This window comes from Strix uralensis, chromosome 32, assembly GCF_047716275.1.
Source record: "Strix uralensis isolate ZFMK-TIS-50842 chromosome 32, bStrUra1, whole genome shotgun sequence".
Lineage (NCBI taxonomy): Eukaryota > Metazoa > Chordata > Aves > Strigiformes > Strigidae > Strix > Strix uralensis.
In genome coordinates this window covers 482,789-507,592 of record NC_134003.1, presented here as the reverse complement: position 1 = coordinate 507,592, position 24,804 = coordinate 482,789, and the positions used below count along the sequence as shown (strand labels likewise).

General features: G+C 69.4%; 4 protein-coding genes across 15 annotated transcripts; 1 reads left to right on the top strand and 3 right to left on the bottom strand.

Annotated features, from left to right (window-relative positions):
• Nucleotides 1-1,130: 1,130 nt before the first annotated feature.
• THBS3 (thrombospondin 3) lies at nucleotides 1,131-9,558 on the bottom strand. 12 transcript variants are annotated; one of them, XM_074853258.1, is made up of 22 exons: nucleotides 9,215-9,558; nucleotides 7,869-8,075; nucleotides 7,442-7,698; nucleotides 7,237-7,339; nucleotides 6,968-6,994; nucleotides 6,416-6,658; nucleotides 6,183-6,331; nucleotides 5,883-6,023; nucleotides 5,659-5,736; nucleotides 5,421-5,573; nucleotides 5,193-5,303; nucleotides 4,990-5,097; nucleotides 4,339-4,498; nucleotides 4,105-4,223; nucleotides 3,912-3,964; nucleotides 3,531-3,724; nucleotides 3,277-3,455; nucleotides 3,117-3,165; nucleotides 2,745-2,941; nucleotides 2,489-2,661; nucleotides 1,595-1,734; nucleotides 1,131-1,398 (listed from the first exon to the last, which is right to left on the bottom strand). In XM_074853258.1, the coding sequence occupies exons 1-22, from the start codon at nucleotides 9,309-9,311 to the stop codon at nucleotides 1,340-1,342; spliced, it is 2,997 nt and encodes a 998-aa protein (XP_074709359.1). In that variant the 5' UTR covers nucleotides 9,312-9,558; the 3' UTR covers nucleotides 1,131-1,339. The 12 variants fall into 12 exon arrangements, with proteins under 12 accessions (XP_074709359.1, XP_074709358.1, XP_074709357.1 ...); XM_074853257.1 differs by lacking the exon at nucleotides 9,215-9,558 and having other exon boundaries at nucleotides 6,416-6,467; nucleotides 6,576-6,658; nucleotides 7,442-7,901; XM_074853256.1 differs by lacking the exon at nucleotides 9,215-9,558 and having other exon boundaries at nucleotides 6,416-6,467; nucleotides 6,576-6,658; nucleotides 7,237-7,901.
• A 218-nt stretch (nucleotides 9,559-9,776) lies between these two features.
• MTX1 (metaxin 1) lies at nucleotides 9,777-13,816 on the top strand. Its single transcript, XM_074853245.1, is given in 10 exon segments — nucleotides 9,777-10,009; nucleotides 10,012-10,210; nucleotides 10,213-10,619; nucleotides 10,718-10,787; nucleotides 11,696-11,775; nucleotides 11,882-11,974; nucleotides 12,330-12,512; nucleotides 12,669-12,745; nucleotides 13,183-13,337; nucleotides 13,418-13,816. Coding segments are annotated over 10 exon segments (1,572 nt in total). The 5' UTR covers nucleotides 9,777-9,928; the 3' UTR covers nucleotides 13,645-13,816.
• Nucleotides 13,817-15,554: 1,738 nt separating this feature from the next.
• On the bottom strand, nucleotides 15,555-19,408 carry LOC141936312 (lysosomal acid glucosylceramidase-like). Its single transcript, XM_074853185.1, is given in 15 exon segments — nucleotides 15,555-15,663; nucleotides 15,742-15,867; nucleotides 15,970-16,133; nucleotides 16,213-16,437; nucleotides 16,517-16,754; nucleotides 16,857-17,029; nucleotides 17,204-17,337; nucleotides 17,507-17,653; nucleotides 17,740-17,931; nucleotides 18,079-18,195; nucleotides 19,097-19,190; nucleotides 19,192-19,218; nucleotides 19,220-19,309; nucleotides 19,311-19,382; nucleotides 19,385-19,408. Coding segments are annotated over 15 exon segments (1,932 nt in total).
• Nucleotides 19,409-21,523: 2,115 nt separating this feature from the next.
• Nucleotides 21,524-24,804, bottom strand: LOC141936311 (lysosomal acid glucosylceramidase-like). Its single transcript, XM_074853184.1, has 9 exons — nucleotides 24,518-24,804; nucleotides 24,285-24,431; nucleotides 24,036-24,169; nucleotides 23,528-23,700; nucleotides 23,186-23,420; nucleotides 22,160-22,384; nucleotides 21,928-22,091; nucleotides 21,719-21,844; nucleotides 21,524-21,629 (listed from the first exon to the last, which is right to left on the bottom strand). The coding sequence occupies exons 1-9, from the start codon at nucleotides 24,666-24,668 to the stop codon at nucleotides 21,524-21,526; spliced, it is 1,461 nt and encodes a 486-aa protein (XP_074709285.1). The 5' UTR covers nucleotides 24,669-24,804.

Below are 24,804 nucleotides of genomic sequence, written 5' to 3'. Positions count from 1 at the left end.
GTTCAGGGTTCAGAGAACCCCAGCGGACACGCTGCGGGGGAGGAGCTGAGGGGAAGGAACGGGGCGGCCCCGCAGAGCCACGTCCCCGGAGGGCACCCCCCAGCACCCCCGTCCCACGCCAGCCACCACCCACCCAGCACCGCGCTCGGGGGCCGTACCGGGGCCCCCCCACGCGTGTCCGCAGGGCTGAGCGGGACCGGGGGGGGGGTCCCCGGCCGCCCCGTCCCCACGGCCCCAGCGCCGCTTGAGCTGCGGTGCCCCCTGGCGGGCGCGACCCCACCCAACGCTCTCCCCCCCGCGCCCCGGCTCCACCGAGCGGGACCGGGAGCGGGGCCCACGGACGCCCCTCGCAGCTGGTGGGGGGGAGCCGCACGACCCCCGCCCCGCCCCACCCCACCGTGTCCCCCCCCCGGAGGACGGGGCGGTCGGCACCGAGCGCCGATTTCACCTGCCCCGGCCCCGCACAGGTGCGCGCAGCGCCGCCGTGATGCCCCGGTACCCCCGGGGCACCGCCCGCTCCCCGTCCCGTTGCGACCCCCGGGGCGGCAACGGGCAACGGACAACGGGCAGCGGCGGGGCAGCGCCGCGTTGCCCTTTTAAGAGGGGGCCCGGGGCCGCCGCGCCCATTGTCGCCGCCGCGGGGCGGGGGGGGGCCGGGCCGGTGCCGGTGCCGGCCCCGCGCGCTCCGGGGCGGAGAAGTGGGGGGGGGGGGGGCACATTCCGCCGCGTTGCCGGGACACCCGTCGCCATGGCGACCGGGCACTGCCGCCGGGGCTCGGCGCGCGCCGCGCAGTTCCCACGGAGCGGCCCGAGCGGCGGCGGCGGCGGCTCCGCTCCCTCCGGGGCGGCGGGAGGGACGGGATGCGGTGCAGTGTTGTGCTCTCGCCTACCAATATTGCACTCGTCCCGGCCTCCCGCCGCCACGGGCTCCGCCGGCGGAACCGGCCGGGCACCGGGCGCTCCCCCCCGCCCCACCCCCGCGACGAGCACCGGGAGAACGGCGACGTAGAACCGAGAGCACGGGGAGAAGAGGGGAGGGGAGGGGGGGGCCCAGCGCCCTCTCGGGGCACCAGGACCCCCCCCAGGAACCGGGCGCGCAGGCTAGAAAACACTCAAAACTTTATGGCCAGACTTCGGGCAGCGCCCGGGGTGGGGGGGTGGGGGGGGGCAGCCCCGCCACCCGTGGGGCCGCGCTCGCCCTGCTGCCGGCCGCACGCGCCGGTACCGGCAGTGCAAAGTCCGCGGGGGGCCGGGAGCGGAGCCCGGTCGGGAGGAGCTGCGGGGCCCGGAGCGTCCCTGGGTGCCGCTGGCGGGGGGGGCCCGGACCGGGCGCGGCCCCTCACTCGCGTCCCTCCAGCAAGAACCGGCGAAAGGGCTCGAAGTCGGCGGGAATCGTGTCTGTGGGGAGCGGGGGGGGGATGTCAGGAGCCGGGGGCAGCCCAACCCCCGGTAAGCGGGAAATCCCCCCCCGCCCCGGCCCAGGACCGGCCCCCGCAGCAGGGGCGAGGGGGGAGATGCTCTGCGAGGTGTCGGCCCCCGGGGCGGTGCGGGGGGGGGTCGCGGTGGCCCCGCGGAGGGGGGAGCCCGTGCTCACCGTTGCAGCGGTACTGCAGGTTGGACCAGATGATGTTCTCCTGGGAGAAGCAGAAGACCCCCAGCCGCCCCCCGCGCATGGTGGTGTCGATGATCACCCCGGAGTCGGCCACCAGCCGCGGGCCCTCGTACAGCCGCACCCTGCGGGAGGGGAACGGCCCGGCCCGGCCGGTCAGCGGGGAACCGGGACCCTACCGGGGCCAGCGCCGGGCAGCGCGACCCGGGGCTGGGGGGTGGGGTGGGGTGGGGGGGGTGGGGTACCGGGCTGGGGCCGGGGCATCCCTCCCCGGGGTGGGATGGGGGCACCGGACCGGGGACGGGACATCCCGCGGGGGCTGGGATGGGGGCCCCCCGCCGTGGGCGGGATGGAGTCCCCCCTCCCCTCCCTCCCCGCGCCGCCCCCGTCCCGGCCCCGCCGCCTTTGTCGGCCGCTTTGCATGTGAAAGGCGCCGGCGGCCGGCGAGGTCGCCATGGCGACGGGACAATGGCCGCGGGGGCCCGACGGGGCGGACGGGCCCGGCCCGCGGAGCCTCCCCGCGGCGGCCGCCCCGACGGGATCCTTAAAGGGGAAACGCGCCTGCGGCTTCCCCGGGACAGGGCCCCTCCCCACGGCCGCCATCCCCCCACTGGTGTGGTCCCACCGGGGCTGGACCCCTCCCCGCAGCCAGCACCCCCCCCCGGGGCTGGACCGTGTCTCCGCGGCCAGCATCCTCCCCTCCCAGGTGGCCCCACCAAGGGGGACCCTGGCCCGATGGCCAGCACCCCCTCACTGGGGTGCTGCCCCCGGGGCTGGACCCTTCCCCAGCAGCCAGCATCCTCCCCCTGTGCCACGTCCAGAGCCCCCCCATCCCAGCAGCTTCCGTGCCCCCCCACTCCGTGGCCAGCCCCTGCTCACCTGATGTAGCCCACCTGGGGCCTGTGGGCCAGTTGCCAGCGGTAGGACGTCTTGTCCCGCCAGCCCACGTTACGTGGGTCCTTCCAGAGCAGGCGGACGTGGTCGGGCGTGTGGCCCGTGTGCCACAGCGCGTTGCGCAGATGCTCCCCGGGGCCTGTTGAGGATTTCACTGCCTGTGGGTGCAGGGGGGAGGTCAGGGGGGGGACCTGGCCGGGGCGGGGGGCCCAACCCAGCCTGTGGGGTGGCCAACACCCACCTTGAGCTGCAGCCCCGGCTCGGCCACGGCGCGGAAGGGGGTGGCCTGCCAGTACGTCTGCTCTGTTTGCTTCCACATCACCACGTAGAAGCTGGCGCTGTCCTGGTAGCTGAAGATGAAGCCAGCATAGTCATCGTCGGTGACGGTGTTGACGTGGAAGGTGCCCTCGAAGTCCACCCCATTGAAGGCCGTGTAGCCTACAGGCAGGCAAACGCTGCAAGGAGCCCTCTCCCCCCCAGCACGGGACCCCGCACCCCAGCTCCCTCCAGCCGCCCCTTCACCCCGCTGCGGGGCAAAGAACCGGCCCCCACTGGGGGAGCAGGAGTAGGGGGGCTGCCCCACGGGGGCTGCAGCTGGGAGAGCGTCTCTTACCAACAGCCAAGCCGGGGTCACTGTTCATGGTCTGCACGATCTCCATGCCCTGGGAGGGGGGGGACAGCTGGGTGAGGGGCATCCCCAGGGACCTCCTGGCCCCCCTCTCCTCCCACCCCAGCAGCGCAGTCTCCAGAAACACGGGGGGCAGCACCCACACCTGGTTGAGGACAACCCAGTTGGGATCGATCTGGGCATCCCCCTCGGGGTCGAGGATGACGGTCTGGTAGGCGCGGAAGTCGGTCAGCGTCACCTCGGCGCTCTCGGGACACACGTCCAGCTGGTCCACCACCGTGTCGTTGTCGAAGTCCTCCTCGCACACGTCGCCCACGCCGTTCCCTGGGGACACGCGCCCCGGTCAGGGCCGGGCCGAGCCCACGCGGCTCTGCCTCCTCCCGCCCGCCCCGCGCTCACCGTCCGAGTCCTTCTGGTTGGGGTTGGGGATGAGGCGGCAGTTGTCTGGGCCAGGCGGCACGTAGTCGGGGATGCCATCGTTGTCGTCGTCATTGTCACAGTCATCCCCCAGCCCGTCATTGTCCGAGTCCAGCTGGGAGCTGTTGGGGATCTCGGCGCAGTTGTCCTTGGTGTCCTGATGCCCGTCCCCATCGCTGGGAGGAAGAGGAGGGTCAGAGCAGCGCTGCAAACTGGGGACCCAGTACCACGTCCCAGCACCCTTCCCAGCCCCACAGACCCCATCATCCCCCCTCCCGCGTCTCCCAGCCAGGAGCTGGCTCTGCCCCTGGGGATGGGACAGGACAGGAAGGGGGGGTGACCCCGCAGCAACACGGCCCCCACCTGTCCTCGTTGGTGTCACAGATGTCTCCTACCAGGTCGCTGTCCATATCTGTCTGGAGGAGACCAGAGCCCTAGTTCAGCGGACACCCAGGGGCGAGGGGGGCCAGTCGTGCCACAGGAGGACCCCCTGCCCCCCTGTCAGGCAGGACCCTGCACCCCCTGAACCCCTGCCCCAGCGTGGCCCCGGCCATACCTGAGTGGGGTTGCTCATTTCAGGGCAACTGTCACAGGCATCCCCGACGCCGTCCTCATCCCGGTCCGTCTGCAGAGGGTTGGGCACCCTGGGGCAGTTATCCAGCATGTTGGGAATCCCTGCAAGGACAGCGCTGGGTGGATGCCCTCACCCCCCCGGCCTGGCGTGACAGCACCCCTGCTCTGCGAGCAGCCCCGGCCCCGCGCAGGCAGGCCAGTCCCGAGAGCCGCTCACCGTCCCCGTCGATGTCGTTATCACAAGCGTCCCCCTCGCCGTTGCTATCCGTGTCCCGTTGGTCGTTATTGGGCACGTTGGGGCAGTTGTCGCAGGCGTCCCCGAAGGAGTCCGTGTCTGAGTTCTGCTGGTCCTTGTTGGGGAAGAGCCGGCAGTTGTCCTGCGGGGAAGAGGACAGGGATGCCTGTGCTGCGGTGGCTGGCAGACAGGAGGCCACAGTCCTGCACGGGTTGGGGCAGGAGGAATCTCACAGAATCCCAGAATCATCCCGGTTGGAAAAGCCCTTGAGGCTCCTCCAGCCCAACCATGAACCTCACCCTGACCGTTCCCAACTCCACCAGATCCCTCAGCGCTGGCTCAACCCGACTCTTCAACCCCTCCAGGGATGGGGACTCCCCCCCTGCCCTGGGCAGCCCATTCCAACGCCCAACAACCCCTTCTGCAAAGAAATCCTTCCTAAGAGCCAGTCTGACCCTGCCCTGGCGCAGCTTGAGGCCATCTCCAGCACGCTGAGACCATCCCAGAGCCACAAGCCTGCTGACCCCCAGGAGAAGCATCTTGGGGGAATCAGCATCAAGCCAAAGGGAGACGCCCTCAGCCCCACATGGCCCTTGAGGCCACAGGCACGTCCCACCCGCCCAGCACAGCCACCTCCACGTTCTTGATGCCATCGCCGTCAGCGTCATCATCGCACTGGTCCCCGATGCCGTCGTTGTCGGCGTCCTCCTGCCCCGAATTTGGTGTCAGGCGGCAGTTGTCCTGCAGGCACAGGGGAGGAGGAGACGCAGTTTGAAGCACAGCCCTGCCCTGGCACCCGCTGCCCGAGGATGCCGCCCTCCCTCTCCGGGAGCCACCTGCTTGCAGTGCTTGTTATTGTCGATGCAGGGCAGGGGCTCGTCTGGGTAGCCGTCAAGGTCCGTGTCTTGCCCACACACGTTGCCGTTGCCAGCCCAGCCCACGTTGCACTGAAGAAAGAAGAAATCAGGGGCCGCGAAGTGCCCTGGCAGGACCAACTGCTGCCTGTGCTGACACCCCCTGCACCCCACCGCTTCGCCTTCCTCCTGCCCCCGTCCCCCACTCACCGCGCAGGAAATTTCACCGTTCCTCTCGAACATGCAGAAGCCGTTGATGTCGCAGGGGTTGGAGGTGGGAGTGCTGCAGGACTTCTGCGGGACGCAGCCAGACGTTTGATTCCCCACAAACCCTGACTTGCAGGGACCACACTTGTAGGAGCCCTGGGGGAGAGAGAGGGCAGGGGCAGGATTAGGGCTGCAGAGCAGCCCCGGGCGCCAGGCGAGGGAGCGGGGCAGCTCTGCTCACCAGCGTGTTGGTGCAGATGGAGTTGGGGTCACAGCCTCCGTTGTTCCCGTCGTTGCATTCATCGATATCCGTGCAAACCTGCGAGCGGCGCGGAAGAAACCGTCACCCAAGGCCTTTCTCTGCCTGCAGCTCTGCCCTCCTCCGGCAAGCACGGCATCCTCCACCGGCCCCCGCGGCTCAGCAGCCCACGGGGATCTGGCCGAGTCCCGCGGCACCGCACTCACCTGCTTGCTGGCCTTCGCGTAGTCCACCCCGACGCCGGAGACGGTGTTGCCCCGATAGCCGCGGGGACAGGGCTCGCAGCGGAAGCCGGGGGCCGTGTTGATGCACTTGGAGCCGGGGAAGCAGGGGTTGGCATAAGCGCACTGCGGCCCGAGGAGAGAGACAGGCTTCACCCTTGGGCACGGCATCCCGCACGTCGGGGTGGCCACTGCCCCGGGGTGGCCCAGCAGGGCCCTTCCCCGGCTTGAGGACGCATCCAGAGAGGGTCTGCCCACGCTGCTCCACACCGGGAGCGTGCCCACCTCATTGATGTCGGCGCAGTATGTGCCGTTGCCCTCCAGCCCCGGCGGGCAGGGCCCGCAGCGGTACCCGGGGTACTCGTAGGTCTCCATGCAGTCCACGCCACTGAAGCAGGGGTTGGGGTTGCAGCGGGACCGGTGCTCGTGGAAGCCTGAGAAGAGGAGGGCCAAGGAGGGGGTGAGACAGGGCGGCCCTTTGCCCCCTGAGGTGGGAGCAGAGCCTCGCCAGCACTCACCGCAGACCTGGCACTCCATGATGGTGTTGCGGATCAGAGACATCTCCTTCACCTGCGAGGCAGCAGAGCACGGAGCATCACGGGGACGCAGCACACCGGCTGGCACCGCGCTCTGGGCAAATCCTGCCCAGGGAGAGCCGATACCACCCCACCGTCTCACCTGGTCCCTAATGTCTTCCCGCAGCTCGGTCAGGACCCGGTTGAAGAGGGTCAGCTGCGTGACCAGCGCCTTGGTCTGCTCGCCTGCCGGGACCAGAAGGGACAAGGTCAGCCCTGGGACAGATGCAGCCTCCTGGGGCTGTGGGCTGGGACTGCTCTGTCCCCCAGCACCGAACCGGGAGGATGAGACAACCAACGGCCCATCCTCCCCCTCCTCCCTGGCCCACATAGGACCCCTTCCCCCTGTAGCACATCTCACGCCCTCTGATCCACCCTGTCCCGGGGCCCTGCAGGCACAGGGACAGGCTGCGGAGGGTCTTCTGCCTCCAGGGAGCCCCAAACGCTGCCATCACCCTCACGCCAGGGAAAGGGGGAAGGAGAGCAGGGACTTACCCAGGATGGAGGCCAGCACGCTCGTCACTGCAAGGAGAGAGACGTTACTGAAAGCTGCCGTCAGAGCCCAGCAGTGTCACCTTGCACGGTTGCTCCCGGCCAGCGCGCGCAGAGCAGAGGAGCCCCCCCCGTGTGGGGACACCCGGACCGGGAGCGGCAGGGTGCTGTCACCCCCCACCTGCATGTGTCGCAGCACGTAGCACGCACCGGTGACCCCGTCAGCCCTCCACGCTGCCCCTGCTCGGTGCAGGGCGCGGCCGTGCCGTTACCTGCGCTGTGGATGGACTCGTCTCCTTGGAAAGGGCACTCGCTCAGGGCCCCGACGCGGCTCATGGACCCTCCCAGGATCAGCTTCATCGACTCCACAAACCCCTGACGTACACGGGGAGACGCAGTCAGCCGTGGGGAGCTCTGCCTGTCCCCAAGGGCGCAGCGGGGGAAGGTCTCAGCCCCCCAGGGGGTCCCGGCACTCACCTGCATCCTCTGGTAGGCCTTCTGCCCCGTGCGCACCTCGATGGACTCCACCTCTGCTAAGGGGATCTCGGACAGCTCGGGCAGCCCCACGCTGGAGTCCATCTGCTTGCAGTCGACGTAGAGCTCCACGCTCAGCATGTCCCCGCGCAGCCCGCTCAGGCGCACGATGACGCTGTGGCTCTGCCCGTCCGCCACGTGCGCGTGCTGCAGGTTGACCGAGTGCAACTTGTTGTCTTCCCGCAGGTAACGCACCAGGACTGCGGAGGAGCGGGAAGGGGCGTCAGCTCTTCCCCTGCCTCCCCCTCCAGCACTGGCAGCCCCCTGGGACCAGCGCGGGCCCCTCGGGTGACAGGAACTCAGTCCCTGTTTCTCTGCGAGCATCAGGGCAAGATCAGGGTCCCCACGTCCCCGCGCAACAGGCGCCCACCTTTGTTGATCTTCCCCACTATGGAGACCTCCAGCCACCTCGTGTTGTCCTTCTTGGAGTAGAGGCCGAAGAGGGTCCCCCCCTGCTTGGGGGGCAGGCGGAAGGTGGAGAGGAGGTAAACGTCGTTAACGGTCAGGAGCTCCATGCGGATCTTGTGCGTTATGCTGGCCATCTGCCGGGCCTCGCTCACCATCAGCAGGTCAATGACTGCGGGGGCCAAGCACCGGGGTCACATCCTGACCGGCAGCCCCAGCTCCGGCCAGAGGAGCGCGGAGAGGCCCGGGGAGGGGCAAGCCCGGCCACCCCGAGGGGACGGGGCATGGGGGACGGGGTCTCTGGACCGCCGGGCCCCGGGGGGGGGGGGGGGGGGGGGGGGGCGGGGAAGCCCTGGGGGCGCCGAGCCCCGCCCAGCCCCGGCCCCGCGCGGTGGCGCTCCAGGACCGGCAGCGCCGCGGCCGCGTCGCCGAGAGGGACCCGCGGAGCCCCCGCCACCGGCGGGACCGGCGGCCCAGCGGGGTCCCCGGCCCGGAGCCTGCCCTGCTGCCCTGCTCCGCAGCCGGGACTTCCCCGCGGGGGCGGCCGCTGCGCCCCGCCGGCCCCGAGCATCCCGCAGCCGGGGCGGGCAGGGCTGGGCGCTCCGGCCCCGCGGGACCGCGGAGCGGGGCCGCAGCTCGCGTGGAGCTGCGGGAGGAGCGCGGAGCCTCCCCCGGCCCGGGACCGGCTCCGACGGACGGCGCGGAGCAGCGGCCGCGGCCGCCCCGCCAAGGCGCAGCGGGACCGGGAGCCCCTGGAGGGATGGCCCGGCCCTCGGCACCGGCCCGGGGCGCTCCGGGGGAGCACGGAGAGCCCGGTCCCGCCGCCGCACGGCTGCCCGCCTGCTCCGGGCAACCGCACCGGGCAGACCGGGAGGAGCCCCGGCGCCGGGGCAAACCCCAGCCGCGCACCGCGGCCCCGGCAGCCCCCGCTGACCCGCGCGGCGCGACCGGAGCCCTCCCGCTGCCCCGAGTCGGCATCGCGACCGGCGTCCAGGCGGGGCCGGCGGCTCCCTGCCCCGAGCTGCCCCCGGGGCTCCTCCCGGTGGATGGGGGGTCCCGAGCTCCGGGGATGAATGTCCCTCTGTCCCCCGCTGCCCGCAGCCCGGCTGCCAGACCTCCCAGGGCGAGCAGAGCCGCTGTCACCGGCCCCGGGCCGGGGAAGCGGGGCCGGGGATCCCCGGCTGGCGGCCGCGGGGCCAGGCGGGCTCCAGCTGCCGCCTCCCGGTTGGCAGCGGGCCGGGCACCCCGTCCGCCTCGCCCCGTCGGGGCCGCCCCGCCGCCGCCCCGGGGCCCGGCCCGGTACAGCCTTACCTTGCAGCCCCTGGCGAGCCGCGCCGGCGGCGCCCAGCAGGAGCAGCGCCAGGAGCGCGCCGAGCGCCGGGCCCCCCGCGGCCGCCGGTGCCCCCATGCCGCCGGTACCGCCGGTGCGGAGCGGAGCGCGGCGGGGCGGGGTGGTGCGAGCGGGGAGGGGCCGGCGCTGCCGGCGAGGAGGAAACAAAGAGCCGTCAATCACGGGCGCGCATCCCGGGGACCCCGGCGGGCGCTCGGCCGCGGCGGCCCGGCCGCAGCCCCGCCGTCGGAGAGGAGCGGGACGGGGCGCGGCGCACCGGGCCCGGGGCTGCGGGTGACCCACCGGCCGCCCTGGCGCTGCCCGCCCCTGGCGCAGCTCCCGCTCACAGAAATTGAGTGTGGCAGGCGCCGGTTCACCGGGAGGTCAGGCAGTCTGGGGCCGCCTTCTCGCGAGCCAGAGCAGCCCCAGCAGCGCCGGAGCATCCCAGCCCGGGAGAGCCGGGGACCGCCGCCGGCAGCCGAGGGCGCGGGGACGGCGCGGGGACGGCGTGGGGCCGCTTCTGCCGGGGGTGCCAGTCCCCCCCCCGGGCCGGGCGGTGCTCCCCGGGCAGGCGGAGCCCCCGGGCCGGGCGGTGCTCCCCGTGCGGGAGAGGAGCGAGCGGAGCCAGCCCGCCTGGAGAGCGCTCAGCGGCGTAAATCAGCGCCGGGACCCGGCCCAAGCCCCGGAGCAACACCATGAGCTCATCCCGGGAGCTCCTTCCCCCCGCCCCGGGCTGCGGGCAGAGGGAGCGGGGGCACCGGGGGAGCCCCCCCTCGCCCCTTCCCGTGCCTTCGGGCGGCGGCAGCGCCGTGCCCCGCGGGCAGCGGCCGGGCCGGGCCGTCGGAGCCCACCGCGCTCCCGGGGATGCTCGGCCCGGCCCGGCCGCTCCCCGCTGAGCGCCGGCCAAGGCGGGCGGGCGGCCCGCGGCGCCCCGGCCGTGTTTACTCCTGTTTCCTCGGGCTCCATAACAACGGGCCGGGCCCAGCCCCGCTCCCCCGGCCCCAGCGGCTCGGCGCGGGCCAGCGGCCCCGGGTAACGGCGGGGACGGGCGGCTCCCGAGCCGCCCACGGGGAGTTTTCCCTCCCTCCGCTGCCAGCGGGCTCCCGCCCTGTTTTTTATTTTATTTTTTTATTTTTTTTTCCATGGAAACGTGCGGGGCAGAGGGATGCGGGGCGGGACCCGGCAAGCGCAGCCAGCGCGGAGACGAGCAGCCCCGGGCCGGTGCTGCGGGAGCCGCCGGTGGCGGAGCCGCCCCGCGGTGGGGGCGGGCGGAGCCGCCCGTGTGGTTCCGGGTCGGGCGGGAAGATGGCGGCGCCCATGGAGCTGTTCTGCTGGGCAGGGGGCTGGGGGCTGCCCTCGGTGGACCCCGACTGCTTGGCCGTGCTGGTGAGCGGCGGGGCCGGGGGCGGCGGCGGGGCCGGGGCCGGTGCGTCCCGTCGGGCCGAGCCCCCCCGCCCCGCTCCCGCCGCTCTCCTCCCTTGCAGACCTACGCGCGGTTCACGGGGGCGCCGCTGAAGGTGCACCGGGTCACCAGCCCCTGGAGGAGCCCCTCCGGTAAGGGCCCCCGCCGGGGCTACCGGCACCGCCCTCCCCACCGGCACCGCCTGCTGCCCCCCTCCCCATTGCAGCCGCTGCCCCACTGCACGTGCCCCGCATCCCACTGCACCCCTTCGCTCCCCTGCACCCCCTCTTGTCCCGTTGCCCCCCCCCCCGCCCCACTGCACCCTTCCGACCCCATCGTACCCCCCCGCCCCACTGCAACCCCCCACCCCTTCCCACCCCATCGTACACCCCCGCCCCACTGCACCCCCTCTTGTCCTATTGCTCCCCCCTTGCGCCACTGCACCCTTCTGACTCCATCGTACCCCCCCACCCCATTGCACACCTCCTTCACCCCACTGCAATCCCCCCCACCCCATTGCAACCCCCCCACCCCACTGGACCCCCCCTCCCCACTGCACACCCCCCTCACCCCATTGCAACCCCTTCACCCCATTGCAACCCCCCGCCCCACCACACACCCCCCTCACCCCTCACCCCATTGCCACCCTCTCACCCCATTGCACAACCCCCTACCCCACTGCACATCCCCTCACCCCACTGCACATCCCCTCACCCCACTGCAACCCCTCGCCCCATTGCCAACGCCCTCACCCCATTGCAACCCCCCGCCCCACTGCACACCCCCCTCACCCCATTGCAGCCCCCTCGTCCCAGCGCACTCCCCACGTCCCATCACACACAGCTTTTGTCCTCTCACCCACCCCCTCGTGTCACCGTGCCCCCCTTCCCCCCCTTACGAACCCCCCACCCTGCCGTATGCACCTCCCCCTCTACCCTGAGCCCCCTCACCCAAGCGTGGGGGCCCTTCTCCCCGGCACAGCTCCCCCCGCGCCCCTCGCCCGCGGCAAGGTGGCACCCAGGGCACCGCTGCCAAAAGCCACCCCCCTCCCTGCCCCCAGGGCGCCTGCCTGCGCTGAAGACACGGGACGAGGGCACCATCTCCAAAACGCAGCAGATCATAACTCACCTCAGGAAACAGGTAGCGGGGGGCGAGGGGCACCCCGGGAAGGAGGGGGCTTTGTCGCCGTCGCCCCAGAGCCACGGGCAGGATTTGCCGGATCACGCCCGTTGCGTTTGCTCTGCAGAAATATAACGCTGACTACGACCTCTCGGCTACGCAAGGGGCGGACACGCTGGCCTTCGTGTCCCTGCTGGAAGAGAAACTGCTGCCGGTGCTGGTGAGTCGTCTCGGGGGGGACGCGGGGGGAGATGGCCTCACCGAGGACCGGATCCGCGCCCTGGAGGGATGCCGGGGGGGGCTCAGGCGAGCACCCGCCTGCCGGGAGAACCAGAGAACGGTGCAGGCAGCAAAACCCCGGGGGTCTGGAGCAGGGATCAGGGTGCCGGGGGTCTGGTGTGGCAGCGGTGGGTTCTGCAGCCAGGGCTGGGGTCCGGCCTTGACCTTGATACTCCCTCAGCCCCTCGCAGTCGCCGGGGCAGCCGGTCCTGGGCCGGGCGTGGGCTCCGTGGCCCTCGCCGCAGCAAACGGCTGCTCTGGCTCCAGCCCCGCGTGTGGATTGTTCTCCGCCGCAGATCCACACGTTCTGGGTGGACGCAAAGAACTACGTGGAGCACACGCGGAAGTGGTACGCGGAAACCGTTCCCTTCCCCCTGAACTTCTTCCTGCCCAACTGCATGCACAAGCGGCACCTGGAGCGGCTGCAGCTTATGTGGGGAGACGGCTACATGGAGGATGAGGAGAAGCTGGAGAAGGAGGTGAGGGGATGTGGTCTGGGCACGGCAGGTCCTCGGCAGGTGCCCAGCGGGACCCCCACGAGGCCAAAATCTTAATTGGGGGGCAGGGTTCACCCTGGCTGAGCACCCCCTTCCCCTTAGCACCGTGGGTGCCAACCCTCTGTCCTCCTTCCCCAGCTCTACCGGGACGCTCGGGAATGTCTGACGCTCCTGTCCCAGCGCCTCGGCTCCCAGAAGTTTTTCTTCGGAGACTCGTAGGTGGCCGTAGGGGGAAGATGCTCTGGGGCCTGAGAGCCCCCCCTGTGCCCGGGCAGGACCGATGCCCCACGGTCTGCGGGGAAGCCGCAGCCCACGCGTATCGCTCTGGGGGTTGGACGGGCTGGCGGGGGACAGGGGTCTCGTGGCAGCCTGGGGCGAGGCGGGTGACAGGCGTTAAGGCTGTGACAGCTGCCGCCGGCCTCAGCATCTCCGTCCCCGTCTCTTGGAGCCAGCAGAGCTGCTCAGGGGTGGGATCATCCTGCTCCCCTCATCCTCACCTCGGGGGCTGGAAGCAGCCCCCTCCCGGGGAGGAGGAGGAGCCGCTTGCTGTCCCCTGGGGCGCAGGGGGCTGGGGGTGGCTGACGTGTCCGGGCGGCTTTGGGTGGGGATGGCAGGAGGGACCGTGACCCAGTCGCAGGTCTCTGTGCCCCAGGCCGGCCTCCCTTGACGCCTTCGTCTTCAGCCGCCTGGCGCCGCTCCTGAAGGCGAAGCTGCCCAACGGGAAACTGCAGCAGCACCTCAAGTCCCTGCAGAACCTGTGCAACTACTGCACCTCCATCCTCAGCCTCTACTTCCCCTGGGACGGAGGTGAGATGCGTTCCCCCACCTCGCCCCACGGGCTCAGGGTGACCCGTCCCCCCTCCCACACCCCTGCTCTGCCCCCCCAGGGGAGCCCCCGGCCAGCGCCCCGCGGGCTGCGGGTGCCGACGGCGGCGAGGCGGAGGAGGACCCCCACAAACGGCGCAACCAGGTGCTGTCGGTGCTGGTGGGACTGGTGGCCATGCTGGGCTACGCCTTCCTGAGCGGCATCGTCTCCATCCAGCGCGGTGGCGCGGGGCCGGCTGCTCGCCAGCCCATTGCTCTGGAGGAGGAGGAAGAGGAGGAGGAGGAGTGAGGAAGCGCTGCGCGACTGTTCCTTCTCCAGTCCCTGGAACTGAATTTTTACACCGGGAGCCTGGCAGCATCGCTCCCTGAGGGTGCTCCGCTCTGCGTCCCGCTGGGAATCGCAGCCCTCACGGCGGGGAGCGCGCCTGCCATGCCAATAAACCTCCCTCTCTCCGCCTGCACCCTCTCATCCTCCCAGCAAGCTCAGGGCCCTTCCCAGTTTCCCCAGCTGCCCAGGCTGGAGCGCTGCAGCCACGGTACTGCACCCCGCGTCCTTCCTGCAGCTCTGCCCCTCATCCCCAACCTTGGGGCTCCCGGGGATGGGGCGACCTGTGGGTTTTTAGGTTCCTAAAAGTACCCGTGAGTGTCTCAGCAGCATCCCCCATCCTCCCTCCGGCAGCTGCGGGGCTGAGCCATCCATCCCCCCTGCCCCGCAGCATTCCTGCCCTCCGGCTGCCCGGCAGAGCAGGCAGCAGGTTCTGGGGGGCTGGTCCCCCCGTGCCACGCTGCTGCCAGCCCGGTTTCCCCAAGAGCCACTGCACAGCGGGGGACCATCCCTGGCCAGCTGCCGGCCGTGGCAGAAACCAGGGACAAGGTGGGGCAGGATGCGTCCCCAGCCCAGGAGGGCACGAGCCCTCCCCGCTGCTGGAGGGACACCCGGAGCCCGACTCCCTGCAGCAGCGCGAGCGGCCGTGGCTGCAGCAGGAATCCCTCCGGCGCTGACAGCTCTGTTTGCATTCCTCCTCCTGCCAGCGACGGGGAGTTCCTCACAGCTGGCACTGCCAAAAGCACGTCGCGCGGTGAGCGCGGCTCCGGCTGTGGTGGCCGAGGGCATGTGGGCTTCAGAGCGGGGCCCGGGGCCAGCGGCGGCCGCCCAGGCACCGTGTGCCCCAGCAGCACCGCGGTGCTCCCTTAGGACACCCTGCACGGGGCTCAGCCCCGGGTTTGGCCGCGCTGCCGCGGTTTCCTCTGGTCGCTGCCGGTTTACGAGAGCGCAAAATGGAAAAGCGGCGCCTGGCCAGGCTCGGCTGCGCCTCGGCTGCCGGGCGGCACACAGCCCTCGCTTGTTCGGCCGCCACCGGCACCCTGACCCCGCTGCTGCGGGCGCTGGCTCTGCCCAGCGCCGGGGCTGAGCTCCCCGGACACGCGCCCCATGTGTGATGGGGGCGGGGGGGGGGGGCCCCTGCCTTGTGCCAGCAGTGGAGCCGCAGTGCTGGGGCCGGCTGCGGAGCCTCCCCCACGCTGGCCCAGTTTGAGGGGGCCCCACTGGGAGGGGGATGACTCAGTGCAGCCCCCCCGTGCCCGCTCCCCCATAACGTCACTCGGGAAGTATGAGCCCGACGCTCCCGGTTCCCATTAGCTGGGGTGGGGGGGGGCTGATGGCTGCTCCGGGAGGAGAAACCGCAGCACGTGGCCGCCTGCTCCGGCCGGGAGGGGAAACCAGGGCTCTGATGTCGGGGCCCTGTGCTAAATCCTGGCTGCTGCCCGCCCCAGATCCCTGCCAGCTTCTGGCCCTCGCCCTGCCTGGGGGATGCTGCAGTGGGCAGAGGGGAGGGAGATGCTGCCTCCCTGCATAAGGTGCCCCCAGGAACCGGGGCAGAGGCAGGATGGGACCCCACGGGGTTCAGCAGGTACCACCAGCCCCAAACCTGCCTCCTCGTCTGGCTGCCGGCACAGTCCTGCCCGCTGCGCAGGCAGCAAGGGAGGGCAGAGGGGGTGCAGGCGAGGTTGTAGAAAACCTGTTTATTTTATGAAAACCATCTAGAAAAGAGCAGGTGTTGCAGCCCTCGGATCAAACAGGTCCCCTGGGCCATTGTGGGGCTGCAGGGGCTGTTCCGCAGCCCCAGCCCCACGCAGGGGTCTGTCCCCAAGCCCTCCACCAGCGCCGAGCTCCCAGTGCCGGTTCCTCACCCCCCCGTGCTAGGCTGGCTGCTTCCACAGGAAAGTCTGGATGGAGTCACTGGGAGCCGTGGCCTCGATGAAGCCAAGCTGCGGGTCGGAGATCCCGAAGGACACATCCACGGGGGAGCTGTGGGGATGCGAGAGGGGATGCGGGTCAGAGGGGGCAGCCAGGCTTCGAGCCGGGGCGCGGGGCTGAGCCACTCACCGGTTCAGGACCACCAGGACGACGGCGCCGTCGGGGCGCAGGAAAGCGGAGTGCTCTAGGTCACACCGGCGGCACTTCTTGGAGACAGCCAGCCCCACCCGCTGCGAGCCCTCGGGGATGAACTTGCTGCAGGGACAAGCAGGGCCTGAGCGTGGTGCCCGGGATGGCGACTGGAGCCGGCAGCAGGAGCCAGCAGCCCCTTGCTGGCCACCCCCAGCCTTGACCCACCTGAAGTGCCCCAGGTGGTAGAACATGGGCTGCTTGTAGAAGATGTCCTTGCTGCTGTCCACGATGATGGGGCTGTCCACGTAGTTCTTGCTCCAGTTGGGACCCCCCTCCAGGTCCAGGGCCAGGTTCCAGTCGGTCCAGCCCGTCACGTAGTTGTTGAGGTTCTGCGGGGCAGGTGACGGCACTGAGCTGTGGCAGGCGCAGGGGGTGGCCGGCGCGTCAGCGGCCCCCGCCGAGCCCTACCGTCAGGATGCTGTGGCTGTACTTGCTCCCACGGTCCCAGCCGCCCAGCACCACCCTGGGCTCCCAGAAGTAGGAGCCGGTGGAGGCCTCTGTGGAGAGGAGGAAATAGTCTGGGAAGAGGTGATGGGTGATGGAGAGCGTGAGATCGATGGGCGCCAGGAAATCCAGGTACCAGTGGATGCCGATGCCGCTGATGTAGCTGGCGGCCACAGGGTCTTTGAGAACCTGGCAGGAGAAAGGAGGCATCAGTGCCCAGGGCTGGGAGAGCCGCCGTGGGGCCAGGAGAGCCGCCGTGGGAACTCACCACCTGGGCCCAGTAGGGCAGCATCACCCTCTGGTCATCCAGGATGATGAGCTGGACGTCGCGGTGGGAGCTGTTGGCCAGCGCAGGGCCCAGGTCCCGCGCGATGAAGTCCCGCTGGTGCTCGGGGGAGAAGCCCAGGCACTGGAAGGGGTAGAAGACGATCTCGCCGGCCGTGGGCTCGTTCCCCGCCGTCACTGCCCAGAAGGTCAGGTTGTACTTGGCGTATTCATCCAGGAACCTGGGCGCAGGGGCAGATGGTGAAAGGCCCCGTTGCAGCAGCACCAGCCCCAGCCCTGGGCACGGTGACCCCGGCACCCACCGCGCTCCCGCAGCCTCTCACCGGATGAAGTACTTGGCCCAGGTCTGGTGGTACTTGTCCCCAGGGCTGCCCTTCAGCGTCCCCCTCCCTGTCATCGCGCCGTTCGTCTTCATCCAGACCGGGGAGGTCCAGGGGCTAGCGTATAGCGACAGCGGACGCTTGGCCACTTCCTGGGCTGCCTGGAGGATGGGGATCTGGGGAGAACCGGGATGGCAGTGAGCTCTCCAGGTCTGCTCCAGCACTGGCGTCGTGCTCCCCTTCCCCTTCCCCTTCCCCTTCCCCTTCCCCTTCCCCTTCCCCTTCCCCTTCCCCTTCCCCATCCCATCCTGTCCCATCCCGGTGCCTCGGGCTCGCCCTGTGGGACTCGCCTTCATCCGCGTGTCCTCCTCCGTCAGGTTGAAGTGCTTCAGCTCGAAGTCACCCTCGGCGTCAGCATAGGTGTACAGGCGGATGGAGAAGTCGGTGCTGGCCATGGGGACGCGCACCAAGTTGTATTCGATGCCTGGGGACAGGGCAGGCGGTGATGAGCAGCCCTGGGCTGTATTCAGGGGGTGCAGTCCCCCAGCAGCCTCCCAGCCCCTCGGCACGAGTCTCAGCACCCAGACCCCAAGCAGGGGAGGCCAGACAGACCGGCCCTGCAACCCAGCAGCGTTGCCCTGCCCCAGGCTCACCTTCCTCGGAGAAATAGGAGCGGAGAAGGTGATTCTGGGCATCCTTGGACAGGGACTGGATGTTGATGGCAGCTGAGTCTGTGACGGAACCACCAAAGCCCTTCACCTTCTGGTACCGCTGCGCCGTGTCCAGGGTGAGGTGGAAATCTGCGGGGGACAAACATGGTCGCAGCCGCGGCGCAGGGACAGACTCTGTCCCCCAGAGTGCAGGCAGGTGTCCAGCCGGCGGGTACCTGGGGTCTTGGCGTTGCGCTGGAAGCTCCCCTGGCTGTGCTCCAGCCGCTTGCCGGCCTTGCTGCTCTCGTACTTGATGTAGGTGCCCGGCGCCGGCAGGACCACGGGGTCCAGTGTGTCACAGTACGTGGCGCTGCAGGCGCACACCAGCGAGCCGTGACCGAAGTCCCTGGCATCGCAGGGCCGGCCGCCTGCGGCAGGAGGAGAGACCGGGCAGGTACAGAGAGCTGTGGCAGGAGCCCAGCTCACCCCTTCCACCCACCACAGACACCAAACTCACAGCTTTTCCCCCCAAACCTCTGCAGCCCCCCGCTCGGGGACATGGCAGCAGCACTCACCTGCTGCCTGCAACGCTGCCTGCACCAGCAGGAGCCAGCCCAGGACGCCGGCGCACCCAGGCCCCATGGCACCTCTGCTGCAGCGCGGCTCAGACAGACACTGATGAAGCACCAGGGCTGGGAGCAGGGTGGTGGGTGTCAGCAATCAGCTCCTCTCGCCCTGTCCCAGCCCCGCACATGAACAGAGACCCAGGGCAGGGACTGCCCCAGCATCCCCCTGCCCGGCAGTCTCAGGGAGCACCAGCACCCCTTGCCAGGGCCGAGCCCCCACCGCCCTGCCCGTTCCCCCCAGCCCAGCGCTCGCCTTCCCTCCTGCCCCACCGGTGCCCAGGGACACCTCTGGCCGCATCCCAGCCGGGGGTGCAGCCCCCTGGGTGCATACAACCCCGCGCCCACCGGCCTGGTGTTCCCAGGCGCCCACACCGACTGTACCCGGCAGTGCAGTTCACTCCCATCGCCTCCCTCCCACTCCTTCTCCCGCCTCGCTCATCCCACAGCCGTTCCGTGCCGTTCCGTGCCGTTCCCTGTCGCTCCACACACCCCTGGTGCCTCCCGAGCCGCGGCTGGGAGCAACCAGCTCCACAATCCCAACCCCACGAGCGTGGCAGCCAGGGCTTGTCCAGCCAGAGCGGTTTGGGGCTCAAGTCCCACATTTCCCTGCTCCCTGCAGGTGCTCCCACCCTGCCCCGTCCCTTCCCGTGATGCTGGGCAAGGAGCTTCTCGGTGAGGGCACGGGAGGAGCCACCTCCACACCTCGGGACCCCAGTCCCAGGCCGCAGCCCCCTGGGCAGGGAGAGACGAAGGTGGGATGAGGGTGGGACGGCTCCAGCTCGCTGCTCCCGGAGGCTGCGCGGGACGGGGGCCAGGGTGTACTCAGGGGGTGCAGTCCCCCAGCGTTGCCTCCTGCTCCCTGCCGGGGGTGATGCCCAATGCCGCGGGCAAGGCCTCAGCGTGGTCCTGCTGTCCAGGGCCATCCCCGTCCCCGCTGGCCGGTGAAACCGCTCTGGACCCCGGGTACCCACCTGCTGCCAGAAAAGCCTCTCGCCGCGTCTCTGCCGGGCCGGGGCAGCGGGGCGGTAGGACCTGCTCTGGCTGTGCGTGGTAGGAGGTGACAGCGTCTGGCGGAGCAGGAAAGGTGAGTCCGGGGAGAGGTCAGCTCATGGGACTCTGCGTTTGAAGAGGAGCCCGGGGATGATTTTGCAACCTCGCTCCAACCAGAGCTTTCAACACTCGCCGCAGCATTTGCAAAGTTCTCCTGAAACCTGTCCCAGTGGCCAGAGGAAAGCGGGCAGGGAGCAGGATGCCCACCAGCCCCCCCAAGTGCCTCCATCACCCCCAGACAGGCCTCCCCCTGCAGCCACCTCTGCCCAGCCCCAGCCCAGCGCTTGCGAAGAGCCCCTCGGAAGCAGCCTGGTCTCCCCAGGACGCCCTCGGGCAGGGGTAGGGCCGGCTGTGCCCACCCAAGCGGCCCTGCCAGGGTCCTGCGGCTGCTCGGCCTCAAGTCCCACCCGGCAGCGGCTCAGCTTCGCTGTGGACATCGGCAAAATCCGTCAGAGCCACAGCCCTGACCTGAGCCCCGCTTGTGGCTGCACCAGCAACTTTCACCAGCAACCCCAGGAGCAACCAGCCACGGCTGCACCCCGCTCCCACCGCCCGGCTCAGAAGGCGATGGGCGCAGTGGGGGGCTGCAGGTGCTGCCAGCCGGGGCCCCGCTCACCCCTGCCGTGGGGCTGTGCCCCCCACGCCTCAGCCCCACGCCCGCAGCAGGGCTGGGTGGAGCAGGCTGAAGTAGTTTATCATCTGCAAAACAAGTCTGGGCTCCGCACCTTCTAATTTGGGATGCTTCCTAATTGCAGGCAGCAGGAGAAACAAGAAGGGGGGGGCCGAGCTACGGGAGAGGCAGCATCTGCCCAGCCTGGGCCCAGTGTCCCCCTGATGCCACTCGTGTGTGTGGCCGGGGAGGCAGCCCCTCGCCCGGGGACCACTCCTCCTGCTGCGGGCCGGAGCAAGGACCCCCTGGCTCAGGCTGCGGCTGGTGGGGATGATGGGGATGATTCCTGCAGCCTCCCCACGCCCTCCGCCGGGGGGGTCGCATCCCTCCATTTCCCCGTCAGCTTTTCAGCATGGAGGGAACGTACTAGCCCTGCGGCAGCTGCGCTTCCAGATGGCCGGGGAGCACGGAGCCCGCCTGGAGGGGCTGTGCCGAAGCATTTCCCTGCACAGGCGGCCCTGAGCCGCCGCTGAACATCTGGGGGTGCGGGGCTGCGTCTGCGCCGTCCCTGCGTGGCAGAGCTCTGATGTTCCTTGAGAAGCGCAGGCAGCCCAGCTGCCCTTTGGGCCAGCGCTACCCGGGAACATCGACGATGTGCTCCGTGAACAGGGCTGAGACAGAGCCTGGTGCCACCTTCATGCCGCGCTTCAAGAAAACAGCTGTTAAACCTCTTTTTTTTTTTTTTTGTCCTTTTTCCCCAACATCAGCAACTCCACAGCTCACACACGAGGGGAGTTTGCCAAGGAGCGCTCTGGCTTTCTCATTCCAGGACTTCAAAGATGCTGGTAATGTTCCCAAAGGCTGGAGCAAGCAAATACTGTAACTGGTATTTAAGGAGAGCAAACAGGACAGCCAGGTAATTGCGGGCTGCCAGCTCGATGTCGGCCACCGCCAGAATAGAGGGGAGTCTGTCCGGAGGCCACGCTAGCGGAGGGCGGCTGGGTGCAGCCAGTGGTGTGAGCTCTGGAAGAGATGGCATCAACCTAATTTGTCTGTGAGACTTAGTGGATGGGGACGCTGAGTGAATTTACTCGGCCTTTTCTGCCCTGGTGCAACAGGACATTGTGATTTAAAAAGAAAAAAAAAAAAAAAAAAAGTAGGCTGGGGAAAACCGACAGCACATATGAAACAAATCAAGAGCTGGCGAGCGGCTGAGGCTCCAGCTGCAGCGATAAACAAGGCAGCCACACGCAGGCCACGGGGCTGGAGCCCTCCGGGGCACCCCTCGCTCTTCGCCGCCTCTCCGAGGAAAACCGAGCGATTTCTGAGAGCGTAGAGGAAACACTGACGGGGACGGCGCATACCGGAGGGAGCGCGTCACGGCTTTACTTGGCGCCCGAGACACACGCGAAGGTTTCAAGGGAGCCACGTGTGGAAGCGTGGTCCAGGAGACGGCACAGGAGGAGCTTTCAAGGGGCTCGGGGGTGCTGAGGAGGGAGGGGGGAGGCCGGGAAGCGCCAGCAGCAGCAGCCGTGGTGAGACCCCAGTGCCAGGAGCACACTCAGCCTCTTGCATTGGGGCAGGACCCCGGGTCCCTCTGGTGCCCCCAGCAGTGGGTCACCACCAGCTTCCACCATTGAAGGATGCTGGAAAAGGGGAGGGAGGAGAGCTGACCCCCCAGAGACCCCTAGAGACCCCCAGTACCGAGTGCTGTCCCCAGCACTGCCCTGGCCATCACTGCTGGCGCCACAGGTAGGTCTGGATGGAGTTGGCCGGAGCCACGGTCTCGATGAAACCAACGGCGGGGTCCTGGATGGCGAACGGCGCGTCCCAGCCAAACCTGGGGGGCGAGAGGGGCTGAGCAGGTTGGCACAGCTGGGGCCAAGCGTCCCCCCCGCCACATCTCCTCACCCAGGCTGCCCCACTGACCTGTTGAGGACCACCAGGACCAGGGCCCCGTCGGGGCGCAGGACGGCCACGTGCTCCAGCTGACAGATGAGGCGCCGGCAGCTGCTGTGCAGCCCCACGCGCCGGGAGCCCTCGGGGATGAACTTGCTGTGGGGGGAGGAGCAGGAGAGGGATCGTGCCCCCAGTCTCAGGCTGGTGGCAGCACCTGAGTCCCCCCGGCCCTGACCCACCTGAAGTGCCCCAGGTGGTAGAACATGGGCTGCTTGTAGAAGATGTCCTTGCTGCTGTCCACGATGACGGGGCTGTCCACGTAGTTCTTGACCCAGTTGGGGCCCCCCTCCAGGTCCAGGGCCAGGTTCCAGTCGGTCCAGCCGGCCACAAAGTGGTTCAGGACCTGGGCAGGTGGGGAAGAGGCTGAGCCGGGCCCCCAGCCCCGGGCAGGCAGCGCTGGGGGGGCCGTACCTGCAGGATGCTGTGGCTGTAGTGGTTCCCCCGCTCCCAGCAGCCCAAGGACACGGAGAAGCGGAAGGTGAGGAAGCCGCTGCAGGCCTCCGTGTAGAGGAGAAAATGGCCAGGGAAGAGCTTGTGGGTGACCTCGAGGCTGCAGCGGGCCGGGACGATGCTGTCCAGGTACCAGTGAACCCCCATACCGGCGACGTAGCGGGCAGCGGTGGTATTGCCCAGGACCTGGGGGGGAGCAGAGGAGATGCCTCACACCGGTGCCACCAGCACCCTGAGCCCCGTGGGGACGGACACACAGACCCCACATGCCAGCGGGGTCTCCTAGGGCCACCTGCCTCCTCTCTTGTCCCCTCCCACCAGCACCTCAGTCCCCCATGCCTGCAGCCCCCTCCCCTTCAGCACCTGCACCCCAAGCAGCACCCCGACGTGGCTCCAGCACCCTGATGTGGCTCCAGCACCCCGCTGGGTTCAGAGCAATGGGTGTGTGGGGGCAGACGTGCCCCTCGGAGGGCTCCTCGCCCCCCTCGTGGCTCCCGCTGCTGCCTGGTCCTCCCTCCGCATCCCCCTCCAGGGTGGTCTTGTCTGGTCCCCAGATGCTGCTGGTTCTGCACCTTCCCCTGCAGCTCCTGCCTCGCTCGAGGCAGAAGCAGGAGCACGTTTTATTTTCTTTCCTTTTAGTTTAAGGTAATTCCCACAAAGAACTCTTCAGCGTTGCGAAGGATAAGCCCAATCAGCCGAAACTCTGCCTGGAGAAGGTGCTGGCAGCGCCTCAGCACGCTGCGCTTCGGGAATCCGGGACACAGATGCCACCTCCCGTCCCTGCCTCAGCCAGGCACACGCGGAGGCGGCTGCTACCGAATTAGCCAGCTGCATCTCGCGCTCCCGCAGACCCCGTTTGCTTCCTGCTCTGTCTAGGGCCGGGAGCGGCTGCTGGCTTAATGTTTAGCTAAAACCCAAAGCTCGAGTGGGACATGGAGCGGAGGGAGAGGAAGGAGCCAGGCAGGGCGGTGGGGTTTTGCTCTTCACCACTTTGGCCCAGTGGGGGAGGTGGATGCGCTGGTCGTCCAGGATGATGATCCGGGTGCGGTGGGGGCTGCGGGCCAGCGCGGGGCCCAGGTCCTGGACCACGAAATCCCGCTGCTTTGCGGCGGTGAAGGCAATGGTGGGGAACTGCGGGGGTGTGAGGAGTGCGGCGAGGGGCTCGTTCTGCACCGTCACCGCCCAGAAGGTCACGTTGTGTTTGGCGTATTCATCCAGGAACCTGGCGCAGGGAAGGGGGGGCAGCGTCAGCCGTGTCTGCGCGCCCTCTGCCCACCCTAGCCTCCCCCATCTGCCATCCTCAAGCATCCCAGCCCCAGCGGACGGTACTTGATGAAGTAGTTGGCCCAGGTCTTGTGGTACTTGTCCCCCGCCTGCCCCTTCAGCGTGCCCTTCCCGCGGACGTCCCCGTTACTCTTCATCCAGCCTGGGGAGGTCCAGGGGCTGGCGAACAGTGACAGTGGCCGCCTGCTCATGGCTGAGGCTCGGTGCAGGAGGGGGATCTGCAGGAGGGGGCAGAGGGACCAGCTCAGCTTCAGCTGCAGCCCCCTGAAACTACACAGCCCAGCGTGGGAGGAAGGGGAGCACTCAAGGGACCTCCGCAGGGAACCTGCGAGCACCACCCCATGGCACGGCGCCCCGGCCCCACACCCTGCCAGTGCCAGCCGAAATGTGCCAGGAGGAGGTGCCAGCTCCCACGAGCTGTCCCCATGCACCCTGCTGCTGTGCGTGCGGCTCAGCAGCACCCAGTCACGGGGGTCCTGGCACATGCAGGAGCTCCGGGGGGGGGGGGGGGAGAGGGGACAAGGTGCCGATGGCAGTGCCTTCAGCCTCCCACCTTCATCTTCACATCCTCCTCTGCCAGCCTGAAGTGTGTCAGCTCGTAGTCGTGGGGGACGTCGTCGTAGCTGTAGGGGCGCACAGAGAAGTCGCTGCAAGCCATGGGGAGCCGGATGAGGTTGTACTCAATCCCTGTGGAGCAGGAAAGGCATCAAACAGCACCGGAGCAGGCACCCAGGTGATGGGTGTCCCTGCAGTGGGGGGACCCTACGACACACCCCACGCTGCTGGTGCCCTCACTGCTCACCGCTCTCCGAGAAGTACGAGTGCAGCAGATTGTCCTGAGCCTGCTGCGACAGCCCCAGGATGTTCAGGGCAGCAGCATCGGAGAGGGACCCGCCGAAGCCCTTCAGGTGCTGGTACAACGCAGAGACGTTGAGCGTCAGCAGCAGCCCTGCGAGGGAGAGCCCAGCTCAGCCCGCGGTGCCCAGGGCTGGGTCCTGGGGTGGCATTTGCCACCCACCCGGCCGCAGCAGGTACCTGGGGCGCGCAGGCTGTGCTGGAAGCTCCCCTGGCTGCGCTCCAGCCGCTTGCCAGCCTTGCTGCTCTCGTACTTGACGTAGGTGCCCGGCGCCGGCAGGACCAGGGGGTCCAGCGTGTCGCAGTACGTGGCGTTGCAGACACACACCATGGCGTCACGGCCGAAGTACTTGGGGCTGCAGGGCCGGGCGCCTGGGGGGCACGGGCAGGGTGGGGGCAGCTGCCGGCTTGGGGACGCGTCCCTGCCAGAGCCCTCCTGCCTGCCCCGGGGTGCTCCCTCTGCCCCC

Excerpts from the sequence above, each read along its gene's own strand:
- THBS3 (XM_074853246.1), bottom strand. The coding sequence starts at position 7,822 with ATGCTCGCAGAGAAACAGGGACTGAGTTCCTGTCACCCGAGGGGCCCG. Across the intron at positions 3,725-3,911 it reads TGTGACACCAACGAGGACAG|CGATGGGGACGGGCATCAGG; the intron begins GTGGGGGCCGTG and ends TCTTCCTCCCAG. Across the intron at positions 1,399-1,594 it reads CCTGCAGTACCGCTGCAACG|ACACGATTCCCGCCGACTTC; the intron begins GTGAGCACGGGC and ends CGCTCCCCACAG.
- LOC141936311 (XM_074853184.1), bottom strand. The coding sequence starts at position 24,668 with ATGGTGTGTGTCTGCAACGCCACGTACTGCGACACGCTGGACCCCCTG. Across the intron at positions 24,170-24,284 it reads CTCGTACTTCTCGGAGAGCG|GGATTGAGTACAACCTCATC; the intron begins GTGAGCAGTGAG and ends CCTGCTCCACAG. Across the intron at positions 21,630-21,718 it reads GTCCTGGTGGTCCTCAACAG|GTTTGGCTGGGACGCGCCGT; the intron begins GTCAGTGGGGCA and ends CTCGCCCCCCAG.